The 18765-nt window shown below is 42.7% G+C and overlaps 1 protein-coding gene across 1 annotated transcript in view; it reads left to right on the top strand.

Moving 5' to 3' along the window:
- TG (thyroglobulin) overlaps nt 1-18765 on the top strand; it is a 224933-nt gene that overhangs the window by 31763 nt on the left and 174405 nt on the right. The window contains exons 13-19 of the mRNA XM_084851439.1: nt 1320-1397; nt 3146-3258; nt 6116-6227; nt 7754-7954; nt 11129-11338; nt 13916-14070; nt 16370-16526. Coding sequence (XP_084707565.1) covers nt 1320-1397; nt 3146-3258; nt 6116-6227; nt 7754-7954; nt 11129-11338; nt 13916-14070; nt 16370-16526 — 1026 coding nt within the window. The remainder of the gene's footprint in view (nt 1-1319; nt 1398-3145; nt 3259-6115; nt 6228-7753; nt 7955-11128; nt 11339-13915; nt 14071-16369; nt 16527-18765) is intronic.

Genomic DNA, 18765 nt, shown 5'->3' with positions numbered 1-18765 from the left:
AGTTGTTTAAACTAGCATTGATGGTCTTTCATGACTGGTGGCTAGTAGCTATTGCACACCACTAATCTGTTTAGGTGAAGGTGGCAGAAAACACATTGTTTTTCGCAGCTGGTTAGCAAGGAGGAGTGCAGTGTTTTAAAGGCTAGTACTGTCTGTCTGGCTGGCTTGTCTGTTCAACAAATACGCACGTAAATAAACAGATATTACAAAAACACCAGTGCTATTTGATAACAATGGAATTAACTTGTAAAATGTATTTCTGTATTATTTATTTATTGTATTGCTATACTACCTCTCTGAAACCAACCAAAACAGCTTACAAAATGTTCCCGAAATAAAAACCATAATCAAATAAAAACACAGTTAAACATTAAGAACAACCTTAAAGACTGCCCCTGGAACTCCCTCCCACTTGGGACAGTGTTGGCAAGCCAGTGCAGCCTTTGCAGGGTCTGCTTCCTTTGGAGGTGAGATCAGTAGGGCACATCTGGTGCCTTTGCAATATCGGTTTATTTTAGCCCTGTGCTGAAAGGCCAACTAACCTTCCATTATCTCTTCATTTCCCCATGAAAGAGGCAGTCATTTTCCTGCCTCTTTCGTTGGGATTTCGAGAATTTCAGAAAGCTGCTTGAGCTTTCTAAAAAACAAACAAACCCTGGAGGACTTATCCAGGACTTCTTCCCTCGGGGCTTTCCAGTGCTGCTGCCTGCTGAGTGCCGGAAAGCTGAGCAAGGTCTTCGTCTTAGTCATCATCGTCCCCCTCCTCCTCCTCTTCTTCTTCTTCAACGGACTTTTGACAGCAACAAAGCAAAACAAAAAATGTGTCTCTTAGCTTTCCACTCAGCGGGCAGCAGCACAGGAAAGCCCCGAGGGAGGAAGTCCTGGCCAACTCCTCTAGAGGGCTTTCTAGGAAACTCAAGCAGCCAGACAGGCTGCAAGGATAGAACAGGAAACAATGGTAAAATAAAACACACACACACCCCTCAGCCACCTCTTTACAGTAAGGTAAGCACTGAAGCCCTGCACCCTGAAAACATTCCCACAATTTTCGAGTGCAGTTTCTTTTGGCCCATCACTCCAACGAATGGTCGAAAATAAACAGATTGAAAAATTCGGCACAGTGCTAGTTTATTTACAAATCGAGAAGGACTGCTCGGGGCATAGCAGCCATCTGAGATGGTTTGAAGGGCAGTGTGATTTATTTCTATTGGCTTGAATTTGTAGTCTGCTTCCACCCACAACTATACCACGAGGGACGTCTCATTGCTCAGCGACTCCGACTGCTGCAAGTATTAGATATGCCTTTTGTCACATCCTAGGTCACTGCTGGTGTGTGGATGAGAAAGGACGTTACATATCCAATTCTCTGGTGACACGCTCGACGCGCCTGCCCCAGTGTAAGTCATCTTCCTCTCTTCAAGCTTTGTCTTTATCCATTCAGAGGCAGAACGAAGTAGGGTAAGGTGAATGGTTTGCAAAACGTTAAGAATCAATCCATAGCTCAGTGGTAGAGTATCTGCTTTGCATACAGAAGGCTGCAGGTTCAGTCCCTGACATCTCCAGGTAGGGGTGGGAAAGACTTCTTCCTGAAATCCTGGAGGGTCACTGCCAATCAGAGCAGATGATACTGAGCTAGACGGACCAATGGGCTGACTCAGTACAAAGCAGGTTCATAGATTCATACATGTATATGTTCAACACTTAGTTGCCAGTGGTGGCTAGACCTTGGGGCCAAAGTCCAGGGGCCTGCAGCCCAGGACCCCTGAAATGACCACTCAGAGAGTGGCAGGTGATGGGGCCAGTGCCAAAGAGGCCCTCCATCAGCACCTGGGCCAGTGTGGGCATACTGGGGCCCACCAGGGCTGATGCTACTTAGCACAGCATCCTTTATTTCTTCTTTTCTAAACCCTTTTTTCAGGGGGCGGACAGGCAGGTATGTACATGGTTACAGTTGCTCATTTTTATTATTTTTTTCTTTTAAAATATATGATCCTTCTTTACAACAAAATGGTGCTTTTTCCCAAGTAGGGATGTCAGAGAAATCTGCAACAGAACCAAATGAGTTAGGGTTATCATGAATCTGACCTGTGGATTCTCCAGTGGACTGGCTTTTACCCTGTTTGGTGTATTCTGCAGACTTCCAGATCAGTTTTCTAACTTTCCTGAATGTTGTGCCTAGAAAAATACACGCACAAAAAAACCTGGCCAGAAATGCGCATTTTCCCCATAGACTAAGGTGTGAAAATTTGCATTGGGGGAGGGATTTGCACATTTTTGCATGTATGATATTGCACAAATGTGCAATTGCACAAATTCAGAAACAAAATAATCCAATTCCAGCAATGGGCGGATGACAGAACAAAAGGTGCCTGACAATCTGCGAAACACAGATGGAGGAGATTTTACACAATCCATACATCCCTATTCCCAAGTCAATGTGTTTAGCACAAGGGCATCAGAAGCAAATTTCATTTTCACATTTCAAATTTCATACTCGGAGTATGTGCAACACTGCATATACTCTGCGTATTTCTTTTATTTCTCTTTTTTATCAGGATTAGCAACCTTTCTCTCACTTTTGCTGTAACATCAGAATTATAGAAGTAGTTGTAAAGCATGTAATGGCAGCTGGAGGGTGGAGAACAGTATTGGTTGTGTGCTTCACATATGACCATCCAAAGTCCAACCCACCCACCCTGTAAGGCTGTTACGTCCAGATTCTAAAATTACCTAGCTTCACCACTGTTCGTTGCACATCGTAAATGTTACAGACAGGACTGTGTAATTGCTGGAACGTCTGTTGGCTGCCATTTTGTTTCTTCAGCAGCTCAGTGAGGCACGTTTGTAACTTCTTTGCTCTCAAAGCCAAGTTTCACTGTAGATTTATGGGGTCTATTCACCTCTTGGCTAAATCGTTTGAAATTGCTGAAGTTACTCTGGGGATGGATTTGTTCCATTATCTCTTGACCCGTCTGTGAGTTTGCAACCACTTGCTGATATATTTGGTTGGATTGAAGTCTTGGTGTTTCCAATCACTTGGTGTTTCCAATACCTGCAACTGTCATCTAATCAGCATGGGGGAACTGAGGATTGGTCATGATGACTGGAACTTGCATTACTGAGAAAGATTATTATTTTACCACAGGTCAAAAATCATGTCAACGCTCACAAACAAATGCATTGATTTCCAGCTGGAGACCGAGTGGGCTGAAGCTTAATCCTACTTCAGCAGACCTGTTTACTCCCTCTTGTCTAGAGGCAAGTTGCTTAGGTTTGAAAAATGTATTTGGATTATTACCAACCCTGCACATTTCCAATTTGAATTTCAGAGCATCCATGTTTTTTCAAAGTGAAAAACTGGTATTTTGCAATCCAGTCCCAGTGATTTATATCAGGGACAGGGGGCAGGGGGCCCTCCCATCAGCCCTAGCCAACATAGCCATTGGTGAGGGATGATGGGAGTTGGCGGGCTACACATTGCCTGTCTCTGATTTATAAGGATGGGGCAAAGTGCCCCCTCCAATTCGCCACCCCATTTGTGGGCGGTGAAATAGGTGAGGGGTTTGTCAAATTTTCAGGAGGATATACATTTGATGAGCAGGTTTGAGGATCGCTTAGCTTTCTTTTTCTTTCTTTTTGCCACTGCCTGTGGTGGTGACGACAGCTATGGAAGAGCTCCTCACAGTGTGATGTTCCTGTAAGGATTGGGCCCAACATCTCTGCAGAAGCGTCTTGAGAGGGCATGGGAACAGATTCAGGGTCTGATGAAGAAGAGGGCAAAGTGGTGAGGGAATTATCAAAGTTTCAGGAAATAGAGCAGGGATACAGTAGAAGAGAAGAATCTTTCCAGACACCAGTTAATCAGTTGGTTCAAAGCCAAACAGAAATGTCTCCATCTGTGGGAATACAAGATTTTATGGGGAGGGAGGAGTTGGGAGTGAGGGATGCCAGAATCAGACAGGTCAAGAAGGAGGAGCAAATTCAGGAAGTAAGGCGTTCTACAAGGTTGGCCCCTCAAAAGAGGTCCCTAGGGGAAGACTCTTCCTGAGGGCAGGATTAGAAAAGCCACTCAGATTTCGTGCTACTGGCTGGCACCAGTTTCGTTGCAACTCTCCTAGCAGTAGTGCATCCATCAGAGATCTTCTGGCAGTCTATGTAGTAATGTGCAAAGCTAATTAGAGATCGTAGCTCTAGGTTGCTGGTGGCTGAGAAAGTCTATAACCTGAAGCACCGTTGATCTGGCTGATTCGCATATTAAAGGCTATTTGCTAAGAGATTGACTTCTTTGCTTGACTACAACCATCCCAGGCTGTTTGGCACTCAACAGCTGCATCTTGATGTAGCAATATTTTTTTGGTGGGGGGAGAATAATGGTGGCTGGCCATCAGCAGCCGTGAGGAGGTCTATTGTCACTGCTGCCCTCATGGGCAGGGGAAGCAAAAAGCGAATGAAAGAAAGGTAAGCAAATCATTGATTTGCATCCCACAAAGTTTTCCTCCCAATTTTGAATGTCCATCCCACACTCAGAAACCTCCAATTTGAGGTCAAACGTCTAACCTCCAACTTAAATAAATAACTTAATTAAAACGCTTCAGATCAGGTAGTGAAACATCTTACAAAACATCAGTAAATAAGGACAAAGTAGGCAAGCGAGTACTATGACGTTAAAACCAGAATTGTTCTTTTTAGTTTTGTTAAACTGGAAGTGCTTTTAAAAACTAGGTGGACTTTGCCTTTAGGGATGGGAGAACCAGCTATTTTCAAGCATGCCTAATTCTACCCAAATTCCTTTGAAGCTTGTTTTGCATGGCTCCCATTTTTGTTTTTGTCCTGTTTGGGGGCTTGTTCAAATGGGAAAAGTGTGCCTTTCAAACAAGAAAAATCCACATTTCTGTGCATGTTTTTCAAAAGTGTACACTTTCCCCTGTCCTGTTTACTAAAATGTGAAAATGCAGCAGGTTTTTTTTTTCAAAGATGTGCATTTTAAAGTGATTGATACACACACACACACACACACGTATACACGTACACACACATTTTTCGAGTTTGATCACAAATTTGGAAATTTGTGAACATTTCTCAAAAAAAAAAAAAAAGAAGAAAGAAAAAAAGAAGTGCTCCTGTCATGTTTGGGGTTGTGAACAGGACAGGTTCACATGATTTGTGAATAAAAACAACATTCTCATACATCTCTATTTACTCTCCAGCAAAACGTTATAAGAAATTCCATCACGCCACCCTCAGTTCTCTGAGAAAACTGCTGCCTGCACTTTGCTGTGGTTTTAGCAATGAGCCTTGACTGGTCAAAGCTGATATAACATGTATTAGTTACACAGACAGTAGAAATCTTTGCTCCCTCCCTCACAGTGGAGGCTGGTCACGCTGATGTCGGTAGGGTGGTGAATCCATTCCAGGTTTTAGTCAGAACCAGTCAGAACGCTAAAGGAGCTGTCCAAGATGCTTCCTCAGATAAAATGAGAAACAGGCCCTTGACTTCTAATCCTTGCTGCTTGATCCCAGTATCCTTGACCTTTCTCAGACCTTTGACTAGCATGAAAATATTTATTTATTTATTTATTTATTTATTTCATTTATATCCCGCCTTTTTTCCTCCAAGGAACTCAAGGCAGCATACATAATCCTCCTCCTTCTTCCATTTTATCCTCACAACAACCCTGTGAGGTAGGTTGGGCTGAGAGTCTGTGACTGGCCCAAAGTCACCCAATGAGCTTCCATGGCTGAGTGGGGACTAGAACCCGGATCTCCCGACTCCCAGTCCAGCACTCTAGCCACTACACCACACTGGCTCTATATAAATATAAAATAATATAAAATATAATATAAAATATTAGTAGGCTAAGCAAATCCATGCGGGCTCACGCCACTAAGGCCCTTCACCCCTCCCCCCAAGCCCTTATTTCTTAGCACCAGTGTGCATGATTGGGCTTTGAAGCCCGAAAAATGGCCTGAAAAAAAGTCTTTTGATGGCATCGCCACATTAAAATGGTTGTGTGAATCTGCCTGCTCCTAGGTTTTTCAAATACTGGTCCTTGTTAACAGCGATCTTGTAGCAAAGTTGTCATTCTGCAATGCTAACATATCTGCTTGCTTCTAGACTGGAGACTATGCTGTACTACAGAAATCAGACACGCAGTCCTGGTGTGTAGATCCTCTGTCAGGTGAAGTCCTCCAGCAGAGCAGTATTGATCCAAATGGCAGACCTCAGTGTAAGTGCCTACAGTTTCCTTTCCAGCTTATCTGGTGTTGCTTCGAACTGGCCAGTTCATGAATGGATGATTCTGCAATAACTTGCCCATGTGCTGAGATCATCTTCAGAAGCCCTCCTCCAGGTCCTCCTGCCACCTGAGGTGAGGTGCATGGAGCCCAAGGAGAGGGCCTTCTCTGTTGTGGCACCACATTTGTGTAACTCTCTCTCCAAGGGGGCTCGCCTGGTTCCTATTTATTTATGTATTTATTTTAGTACATTTAAGTACATTCAAAACATAGTGCAAGACAATAAACAGCACAGGAATCGATAAAACGGCCATAATAACGTGGAACTACGTCTCTAAAATGCCTGGGAGAAAAGAAAGGTCTTTGTCTGGAGCTGAAAAGATAACAACATAGGTGCCAGGCAAACTTCTTTGGGGAGTTTATTCTGTAAGTGGGTGCCACCACTGAGAAGGCTCTCTCTCTCTTGTAGTCACCTGCTTAGGTTCCTTTGGCAGGGGCACCTGGAGGAGGGCATCTGAGCATGGCCTAAGGGTCCAAGCAGGTACATGTGAGAGGAGACATTCATTCATTTATTGCATTTCTGTACTGCCCCATAGCTGAAGCTGTTGGGGCGGTTTACTTCTGTACAGAAGTAAACCGCCCAGAAGAAGAGACATGCCTTTAGAAAATAGTAATATATTTTCAGCATCAGGAAAATATATATGTATTTTAAATTTTCCAAGTGTTTTCCATTCGCATCTATGTTTATCATAGATTTTTTTTCTGCTGCTTTTAATCCAAAAATGTTTTTGCTGCTGTTTTCTTGTATTTTTAATTCACTTTTTTATTTCTTTGATAATTGTATATTGAAAGCCAGCATAAAAATCTGATGGATAGACAGACAGACAGACAGACAGACAGATGTATCTAACTGCATTTTTAGGTTAGATTATTGCTGAATTTTAATTGTTTTAAGATGATAGTATGATTTTATGGTTGTTTTATTGGTAGTTGTTTTATTAATATTGTAAGCGGCTCTGTGCTCAGTTTGGAGGAACAGCAGGGTACAGGAATTCTAAACAAACAAACAAATGGAAAATCTGGGATGGGGGCAGGGGTGGCTGCAGGGGAATGGAATGGAGTAACCTGGAAGAAAGAGGAAAACCCCTTCTTCCAGGTTACTCCATTGAGGAACCATTGAGTTAGCCATATATGAATAAAATAACATTTGGAAAGCAGGGGAAAAACAATACAAGGAAGGAAGAGAGAGGGAGGTGGGTTGTGGTATTTCAGGCACATGAAATGGAAACATCAATGTACACTTAATGGGAGTACTGGAAACACTGTTACATGCATGATCCATAGGTTTTGGTCAGGTGGTAGGTTCCAAACAGCAGGGATAGTTCTAATACAATGTGTGTGTTCTTAAAATACCTTCCAAAAACCCCCACATTGGTATTATTGGGTTGTAAAGCTTGCAGCTGTACTGAACATACATGGTCAGGAGCTCTCCTTCACAATCTGCCTCTTATTTTCAAAGGTCCCAGTTACTGTAGTGTGCTGAAGTCCAAAGCTCTCTTACGGGAAATTGGGAGAGGCTACATCCCCCAGTGTGAAAATGGCGACGGGGACTTCTCACCTGTGCAGTGCACTGAGGACCAGGAAAGCTGTTGGTGTGTTTTTCAGAATGGCGAGGAGGCTCCTGGGACACGGGCCATTGGCAAGAGGCCCACATGTCAACGTGAGTCACACTTCAGAAGTCTAGGCAACTTTGCACTTTGTTGAAAACAGTCCTGCCCAACTGGCAGATTAGAAGACGCCATTTCGGTTCATAAGGATTTGTGTGGCAATTCTGAGAATTCATAACTTAAAAACAAAACAAAAAACAGGTTGGAGATAGTTACTAGGGTGGCCATGTGTCCTACTTTACAGAGGGCAGTCCTCTATTTGAAGGGCTGTCAGAAAAGAGTCCTCTGTTTGATGGCACCATCTGTTTAAAGGGATGTCCAGTCCACATCTGGATTAAAGATAACCTTAAGAATGGAGAGCAGGGGCCTTGAAGACTGAGGAAACACACAGGTCACTTGGTCACAGTTTTCCACATTATGATAAAATGTATGGTATTTCGTATTTGTATTTAACCTAATATTTAAGCTAAGTCTTAAATTATAAAAATTATTTCTAAATTTGCACCTATACGTATGAATTAGCATATGCAAATTTTATGCAAATCTGTGTCCCCCTTTGTCCTCTTTCCTGGTGATGCATTTCTCCTTTTTTAGGGGGATGTAAGTGGCCACCCTAATTGTAAGTCCCAGGTTTCCAGAGATAATCTTGGTAATGTGACCATCTGCTGTTTTGTGGCTGAACAATTAAGGGTGCAATCCTATGTATGTTTAGACAGAGAAAAGGTCTAGAACTCCCAGCCTGGTCCCAGGCTGGCTGGGGCATGCTGGAAGTTGCAGGATGTTTTTTCTGTCTAAACATGCACAGAATTGTGCCTTAATTGAGCTATTGTTAGCCCTGGGTTGAAAAAGTGAAAGGTTGGCAAGCAAGTTCTCTGCTGTCTCTTTGCCTAAATGACCTTATTGGGTTGTTATGGGGCTAATATGGCACATCCCGTCATCCCCTGAGCTCTTGGAGAGCTACAAATTGGATAAATATCTAACTATCTTGTCATGTCAGACTCTGCATCCCAGAAACAGTGGGATGAAGAACAGTGGGAGTCTGAAGAACAGCAGCAAAGGGAGATTTATCTTCTGGTCCAGAAAGCCATTATTGAGCCAAAAGCTGTCACTTGACCCTTCCCAGGATCCACGGGGGCGGGGGCAATGCCAGTTCTCTCAGTTGGTGGTTCCCAGGAACAATTTATGCAGGCAGCAGAACTAACTGATAAGGTGGAGGATAGCATGTTTGAAATGCTTCCCTGCCTTCCCAAATCCTTTGCACATAGAAGGGTTCAGCATAGCCTTTTCCATGGCATGGTATCTCCCCCCCCCCCCCGCATGCAGTGTACAAACCCCTTCCTGCACCATGAAGTGGTATAGTCCAGGTATATCATTGCCACTGAAATATATTGTGCCTGGAGCTCATCTAGGTTCAGGAAAAAGCGAGAACCCCAGTTCAAGTGCTTCTGCAGAACCAGTTTCCACCACCCTAGAGACAGGTTCAGAGTTGTCTTTGCTCATAGCAAATGATTGCCCCTCATGTACACCTCTGTAAATAGAATAAGGATTAATTGGGTTGAGGAAGCCAAAGGAATTGGCATGTGGTGCTGGAAATGTAACAGGGAAACTCTGTAAGCCATATAAAGTCTGACCCCAGACTGGTACCTTCTGCAATGAATTCCAAGGTTGGATCTTGCCACCCCCAAAACCCCACCCCCAAATCTGAATTCTCAAACTAGGTTCAATTGCCAATTTTGCCATGTTTCCTTTCCACGATCCTTGAGATTCTTATTTTTCTTCGGAGTGGTTTACCCTTCCAGTTTACCACTAGAGAAAGCCAGTAGATAGGTGAGGACTTTTTCTGCCAGTTCTGAGCGTAGTGTGAAACATATAGGCGGAACGTAGATGGAAACATGACCTGTCCAGCAGATGTGACAGCTGCAGTGGGAAAGAACAATAAATCCCACCCTCTTTATCACAAGAGACAGCTTAGACAGGCGAGTTTATAACACTGGAATGCCCATTGCATCCAACAAGGTTTCTATTAAGCTAATCAGTTCCATATGAGAGATTCCCCTTGGGTCATTTGCAGCTTCCATCTAAGATGATCAGTGAGATCCCGCATTTTTTTTGTTAATGTGCATGTCAGGGCTTTAAACGCCACACGTGTTAGTATTTCCCACTCACAACCCTGGTCCCATTACTGTACTGCAATTCTCAGAGATAGCAAATCAGATGAGACTTGATATACGAATGCAAGTGAAACGAAGTGGACAAATTCCAAGGTGATTGGGTAGACTGTACCACTTTAGCCTGTAGGTGGTGGTGGAGAATGTTTTTGAGTGCCCCACCCCACTCCAGGGGAGGGGGAAATCCTTGCAAGAAGAAAGCTGGTACGACTTGGAGAAAGGTTCTAACTCAGCCATTTCATTGGATGGATTTCCTTTGTACATGGCAGAGCATTTCAAAATGTGATCCCTGCAGACTAGAATGGCATAATCCATGTTACTATGTCAGGGCTGTACCACCTCATTTTGCTGCATGTGTAGACCAGTTCTGAATGAGCAGTGTTGCTGGATGTCTGAGAATTCTTGTACACACAGAAGCACCTGGGGGCCTCTGCACAAGTATCAGACCTTTTGCACTCCTGCACATAGATACATGAGAAAGTAGACTTGGTCAGGATAGACTTGCAGTACAATTCTGCACGTGTTATAATTTGGAAGGAAGTGTCTATATGTTCCAGCCTCACTGTGCCACCTAAGACTTAGGCTGGGTACAAACTAAGTGCAAGGAAAGGCAACCTGATGCCCTCCTGACATTTGGACTATAACTCCCATAAGCCCAAGCCCAGCATGGGCAATGGTGAGGGATTACGGGGTTTGTAGTCCAAACCCTCTGGGGGGAACCAGGCTGCCTATCCCTGCGCTAGAGTGATGGACCTAGGGCCAAACTACATGCAACATTAAATGTGCCTCATGCATGTAGTTTCCATCTACCATTGTTTCCACTTCCACATCCCCAGGGAATTCATGCTTCATGGGAAAGGTGGGTTTTGAGGACAGATTTAAAGGAAGTAAGTGAGATGGCTCCAAATAAAATGCTTCCACGTTGGGTCCCAGTCTTTACCTGCCTGCCTTGTGCTCTGTGTCTTTCTTTCATCCATCTGCAGCCTGCATGTCCCGCTGCCACTGCTGAACTGGTACAGAAGGCATTGTCTTGATGTTCTACAACATTTTTTTCCCTAGGTCCTCAGTGTCCCTTGCCTTTTGGTACCCCTGACATGCTCAGCGGTGGTGTTTTTTGCAACGTCTCCACTGAAACTCCGAAGATTCAGCAGTGCCGAGTGATTTGCCCTCTGGGCTCCAGAGGTGTTTTTTCTGGTGGGGAGATGCTGCTCTGTGATACAGAGAATCACCTCTGGCTAGGAGACCCACCCCATGCTCACACCTGCCAGAGTAAGTACAGTAGTTAAGAATCTGCTTGTTTGCCTGGGGCTGGTGGTGTTGGGTTCTGGCTAGTAGTGAGTTGAGTTTGGCCATGGGAAACCCAGGTTTAGATCACCCAGCATCTTCAAAAAAGATTGATAGTAAGATGACCCCTTATTTCCTGCCCTACATCAGTGCTTCAATTGCAGGTGTGGCAGGGGAGATGCCCCCTATCTTTTGTGATGCCCACCTAGCTACTGTTTTAGAAGGCTACAGGGAGCATGATTTGCCTCCCTATCTCGATTGAAGGATCCCTCATTCTCCCCCTGCCTTGAATCTCTGTGTCATGTCCCTTTGTAGCTGAGGAGGACAGGCTGGTCTGCAGTTTTCTATTGCTTTGTTTACACAAGCAGTCTATCCTGATCAATCTCTATGCTTGAATTAGCGGGGTGGGGGGAAGATCCACCCCCCTTACATTTTGTGATGGTCCCCTTAGCTACTGTTTTTAGAAGGCACTGTGTGTGTGTCTGTGTGTACATGTGTGTGTATGTACATAAATGATTTGGCTAAAAAAATACTAGAACCCAGGATCATCCCTTGAAGGTGATTCGTGGGAGATTCAGTACAGTAGAGGTGGCTGCCAATTGGATGGCTTTACAAGGGGATTAGGCCAATTCCTGGAGGAAAAACAGTGGCTACTAGTCCTGATGGCTATATTACTTCACAGGCAGAGAATGTCTCTGTATACCATTGGCAGCAGGGGGACATTTCTGGAAGGGTGCTATTGCACAGGCAGCCAGTTGACCACTGCGTGAACAGAGTTCTGGACTAGATGGACCTTTGGTCTGATTCAGCATGGCTCTTAGGTTCTTATGACAGGAGCCAGGAGTAGGGCTTGTGGATTTTATCAACCCTCCCCCCCCCACCTTTTCCCTCATGGTTGGAGCCATCTGGACACCTTGGAAGAAGGGTAGAATACAAATATGATAATTAAGTTACCATACCTTTGTCATAACCATGGTAAACCTTACAGTCAAAAGCGTTCTAAAATGCATACATGATTGGCTGATAGTAATTATGTTCATTTTTTATTACGTCTTAAAAAAATGATTTCTATCAATTCCCCTACCCCCCACTCCAAAGTGCGGTAAGGCACTTTGAATATGTTGGAAAAGTGGCATGTCATTTAAAACAACAACAACAACAACAACAACAGTCATCACCTTAAGCAGACAAAATAGTTTCCCCTGTAGTTAGTATCTACATCTTCCCTATGAGCAATATTGTAGAAAATCAGGATTTAACAGGAATTACTTTGGAACTGTAGCTACTTATGAATTGTAGCGAGAGGAGAAAATAATTAGCTTGCGACCTCTAAAACAATGCAGTTCCTAAATACTTCAACTCCTCTATCCTAAACACATTTGTCCAAAATTAAGTTCCAGTGCAGTGGGATTTGCTTCCAAGTAAACGTACTTAGGGTGGATTTGATAGAGGTGCTTATTCTGAGCTAAACAGATGAACACCAGATGTTTAAACTTGGCAGATACTGTTAGTTCACGTAATCTCTAAGTTTTGTTACTTCTGTATTTTTTTTTCCTCAAGGCAATTGGCTCTCCAGGTTTATTGCCATCTTTAATGCCTGCCTGCCTCCTGGCCTTTTGAGAGAACCTTTGTTTTTCTTGGAAGAATAACAACAATAATGAAGGGGGAAAAAAACACTTCTGAATCTTGGCACCTGTCGCTATCTCTTCTGCATTCATGTGTTTGGCCATCTGGGTTTGTCAATATACTTGAATAGAGAGGAGCTGTGACCTACATATAACATCTGAGCACTGCCAGAAAGTGGAGGACATTTGTTTTATATTTGTATCTAAAGTTATACTTCTTTTTCCTATTTCCTCCCCCTGCCCCAACACATAGACACTTTTGGGATGTATTTATAATGACATAACCTAAAACAGGGGTTTGATCCTTTTAACTGGAGATGCCTCGAAATTGAACCTGTGACCATCTGCATGAGCTGTATCACTGAGCTACAAACCCTCTGCCCAGGCTGCCTGATCTTTGGAAATGCCAGATTCTGGTAGATTTGGTGTGAGTTCTGGTGTGTCCAGAATCTATATAGATTCTGGGGTGGGAGGCAAACACTGAATGGAAATCTGGTAGTAAAATGTGGTTCTCCTGAATTTTTCCAGAGCAGAAACCCACTCCAGGAGCTGTCCCTCCTATTGTTGACAAAGTAACCGATGGACCTGTCTTGCCAGATGGGTTTTTTTTGGGGGGTGGGGGTGAAGTATAGGAGTGGAATGAATGAATTGATCATCACTTTTCTGAAATGCCAGTGTAGTTGTAGCGTTAGATATGCACAATGTGATTCAAGGTAGGTACTATCTTAATTTCTCTCTATTGGTCCAGTCTCAATTCTTGGTGATATATATATCTATATATATCTATTGCACTGGATGGGAGGTTGCAACATGCATGAAATAATAATAATAATAATAATAATAATAATAATAATAATAATAATAATAGGGAAAATGTCTTAAGGGGACATATCTCAGGCCTTTCGTAAAACACTTCTTTCCTTTGCTCTGCTTTTAGGGTTCCAGCCATTCCAGAGTGTTCAGACTCAAACTCAGTTTCAGCTCCTCCTCCCTCCTGAGGAGACCTGCAGTCCAGACTACTCTGGGTTGCTAGAGGCATTCCAGATCTTTATTCTAGATGAGATGAAGGCCCGCGGATTTTGCCATATTCAGGTATTGATACTATTAATCCATGCAAAGTAAATGTAAATAAATAAAAGCCTCAAATAAATGTCTCATGCTAAGTTTGCAATGCTATCTGTGGCTCAGCTGAGTGTTGCATAACAATATCCCATGGATCTCTGGTTTCCTGACCCTGTCATGGCACTAATCTCAGTCAGTTCAGAATATCAGCCATCCCCCATCCTCTACATTGGTTTAGACGAGCAGTGTCACCTATCTATCTATCTATCTATCTATCTATCTATCTATCTAATTCAAAGTTGGGAGTTAGTTGGTCATCCCTTTTCAAATGCCTTCCCATTGACCGATTCACATGAAACACATTTCATTGGAAAGCTCTTGACACGTAGATTCCACGAATAACAACAGTTTTCACTATAATTCAGTTGGGAGTTTATTTATGTCCATAAACATTTTTTTAATGAATTAGGCTATCTTCTATAACAATGTAATATAAAGTTCTATTTTTAATATCAAAAACATGTCAAGTATAATTAAACAAACATAATTAATTGCAAATTGGAGCAAAATGAAATATTAACACAAAATAGTCTCTGTATACCTTTATAAACAGAGGTGCAGGCCAAAGTACAATGATATGCGAGTAACACACGGCCTGTGCTGGAGAAGACTCTTACGAGTCCCCTGGACTGCAAGGAGGTCAAATCAGTCCATCCTAAAGGAAATCAACCCTGAGTGCTCATTGGAAGGACAGGTACTGAAGCTGAAGCTCCAATATTTTGGCCACCTAATGCGAAGAGAAAACTCCCTGGAAAAGACCCTGATGCTGGGAAAGACTGAAGGCAAAAGGAGAAGGGGACGGCAGAGGATGAGATGGCTAGATAGCATCACTGATGCAATGAATATGAACTTGAGCACGCTCTGGGAGAGAGCGCAGGACAGGAAGGCCTGGCGTGCTATGGTCCATGGGGTCACGAAGAGTCGGACACGACTGAACGACTGAACAACAACAACAACAACCAACAGTTAAAAGTAATCCAGTCAAAGTTTCAAAGTTGCTCAGAAAGGAAGTCTCTAGGTGTTAAATTTAACAAAGTAGTATTTAGGAGTCTCTGTACACCTTTATTCACACAGGTGCAGGCCAAAGTACAATGGTATGCCAGTAACATATGGCCTGTAAACAAATCATGAAGGGATTTACGTTGCCATGAGATGTGTGTGCTCATTAGCAAACCTCAAGAATCAAGTTGTTGATGGACCAGAACAAGGCCGCTACAGTGGCCGCCCTGGATTTATACCAAAAACTTTCTATTTAAGAAAGTTTTGTAAAGATAAAAATGTAACACTTTGAATGTTTCAATCAACATAGTTAAGTTAAACCTTCCATTAGATTTGATTTTTCTCCACGAACCGTGTTCGTGGGTAACCAACTGGTTTGATTAAAGCAGAACTTAGTTGTCTGGAGGAGTCCAACACACAGTGGATTCTGCAATCACCAGCTCTTAGCCAAATTTCAGAGTTTATTGCTTGATGGATCTTATTGGGTAATCAAGTTCTCCTTGATTCCTGCTTTTTGGTGACAGCAAAGGCCTTTCCACTTGTGCCCTTCACATTCATTCAGCATGTGGAGGTAGGAGTCAAGCATCCACAATTTCAACATGTCCATTGTCATGCTGAGAGCAGTTCAGCAATGGAACCAACAAACTTTGGAACATTGCGGAATCTTTCATTTTTCTTCTCTTTGCATTTGTTTGGGATAATTCATTCAACAAATGTGGATGGGAAAACCTGGCTCCTTTGGTCACTGTCAAAAAATGTCAAAGATACATATCCCAGCACTTTACACATTATATTAATGATTGCCAAGTCACATAAAGTGTTTTCCACTTGGCCTACTTTATTTTAAGTGCATGTAATAAGTTTGCCATGACCATAATATCCCAGGTCTTCCTTAGCTATTCAGAATTCTTGGGGAAGGGAGATGGGATCGTTCTGCCCTCCAGTTTGGGCTAGAACCAATTTAGCAGCCATTCATTCTATACAAGTTCACACTGATTTTGAGTCCAATCCTATGCATGTGTATTTGAATGGCAGGCCTACAGTGGAGATTCTTCCCAGGTAAGTATGGATAGGAAAATAGCCTTTGACTCCACCCTCATCACTAATCAGTCCTAACTATACCACAAGATGATTGTGAGAGAAATCATAGTTGCCAAGTAGGCAAAACCACATTTAAAGGGCCATTCACAATACTCAAGGCAGTCAAATAGACAGTACCAGGTAAACAGGTTCTATCTGTTAAAAGATCTGGCTTCTTCTTTTTTTAAAGGTAAATGCCTTTGGGCGCCTGGTGTCTGTTCCTGTCTGTGGTGATTCTGCTGTGCTGGTCAAGTGTTTGGCAGTGGACCGCCTGGGAGTGAACATCACGTGGAGAACTTTGCTTGAGGATGTTCCAGCAGCTTCACTTCCTGATTTACACAACATTGGTACGGTTAGATGTGTCTGTTTGTGTGGCCTGTTCTGTCAAAATTATTACTGTCTCTGTCTTCTTGAAAGATGCCAGTGTGCTAGAACTCTGCCAGGAAAATCATGACTGCTACAAAATCCAAGAAGTGATCTAACAGCCCACCCCCAAAACGAGTGGAATGTTGGAGATTACAGATGTTTGACACGACAAAGAAAAATCCAGTTTAACTATGTTGTGTCGTGCTTAAATTCGATTGTGAAAGATAGCCTTCCCCAACCTGGTGGTCCCCAGATGTACTACAACTCCCATCATTGGGAGGATTCCTTCCATAGCAGTTGTGCATGTAGCATAAAATAGAAAATGGAGCATCAGTTGTGTTTTGATCTGATACAAGAAATGTTTCTGCCTTCTTACCCAAGCTAAGAAGATTCCGCCTAAAGCCCATCTGTCAATCAATAGGCCAAGAGACATACCATGAATTCCAAGTTTAGATTTCCTTCATACTAATGCCCCAGCTTGATTTCTGGTTTAGGTTCCAAACCCCATCAGTACCTTTATAATTCTGCTCCGAGCAATCTTGCATGCTTCCATTTTCCAATTTGGCATTTTCTAGACTCTGTCTGTCTGTCTGCCCATTTTCTTAATGAGGACCAAATATAAATATCTCCAGAAGCTGGCTCTTGATGGAGTGATTGTGTGGTAGCCAGTTCTGCAATCTATTTGGATTTACATCTATGCATCTGGGCTGAATTATGCGGGAATGGCTCTGTATTAGCTTGATCTTATATATCACGTACATCAAAAAACAAGTTGTGTTCAGACATATATTCAAATTTTGTTTTGGGAGGCACTCTGGACCACCAGGAAGACATTCTGGATCAGTTCAGTTGCTGTACAGAGAATGACTGTAGATTGTTTTACAAACAGAGAATGTAGGGATTACATAAGGTGGTATATAAATGTTAATAATAAATAAAATCTTGGTTGATTAAAATGTCCCAGATTTCCATAATATGTAATGATTTCAAGGTGAATGACACTCAACTGTTGATTAGCCTGGTTCAAATTCTTATCTGAAGTTCTTACAAATCCAAGGGCCTCTTCTTGTGATGCGTGTACTCTCCTATAGAAACCTATACACGCACCATTTGCAATGGATTCGGAGAAAAGCAACAGAAAAGCAACAGTGTACAACACTGTTCATGATGGATTTTGTACTAGGGTACAATTATCAAACCAGTGTTTTCTATGGTAAACTTGTAAAACGTGTAGAGATGCATGTCCCCAAACACCTGGCGGTCAGGTGTCAAGGAGCTGTGAATGGCTAGGTGCATCTCCCCTTCTTGGTTTACCGTTTACCATCCTCCACTGGGAACTTATTTTGCTCAAACCCTACTGAAATGGGAATTGTTCAAGAACACATTCTGTGGGGTTTGAACAGAGGCTCCTTGAGGGCTGAGCCTTTAGGAAGTTAATGATAAACACCAATAAGAACAATGAATACAAAATAAAGTAACTGACAATATACAAACTCTTTGTATAGGCAACCCAGCCCCCAAACTGGGTGCACTGAAATCCATGCATATATCTCTTTTCCATCTATGGGCTACATCCCACCATTCATTCCAATGGAGGGTGCAGATCCTCATGTGCCTATCAGTCTACTTCTACTGGAATGAATGGGGAAGCAATGGGAAGTATAGGAGCTCTTAAGCTCCCATGCCTCAAACAGCTGAATAGAGGAGCATGTTGAGATGTTGATAATTTCGTTTCAGTTTGCAAATCATCCAAGCTTTCCCTGAACCCAAATGGGAGCACATTTTTTTTTCCAAAAAACACTAGCACATTCCTGAGCTTGCAATCATGTTTGAAAAATGCACATGGGTGGGTGGGGATGCACACTTTGAAATGTGTGTATTTCAAAAAATGTGCATGTTCATGCTTTAGACAATGGAGGGTAAGTGCACACTTTTGAAAAAAGCTGCACAGAAATGCAAACTTTCCCCATTCAAATGAACCAAAAAACAGGCTGCAAACGAAAACAGGAGTGAGCTGAACCAAGCTTTGATGTGAAGTTTGGAGAATTTTGGCAAGCTTGAAGCTCTCTGTTTCTCCCATCCTTAGGTTCACGACTACTGTTGCAAAGTAGTGTTTACTGTTGCAAAATAGTGTCCTCACATTTTCATGTTTTTGTCACTACCATGAGGAGTAGGAAGTCATTCTTTTTAAAGGCTGAACAAGATTCATATCTTTTCTCT

Source organism: Heloderma suspectum, chromosome 4, assembly GCF_057233095.1.
Source record: "Heloderma suspectum isolate Gila_16-S chromosome 4, 16-S_ref, whole genome shotgun sequence".
In the NCBI taxonomy this organism is placed as follows: Eukaryota; Metazoa; Chordata; class Lepidosauria; order Squamata; family Helodermatidae; genus Heloderma; species Heloderma suspectum.
Note: the sequence above shows the minus strand (reverse complement) of the source record. Positions and strands in the feature narration are given on the sequence as shown.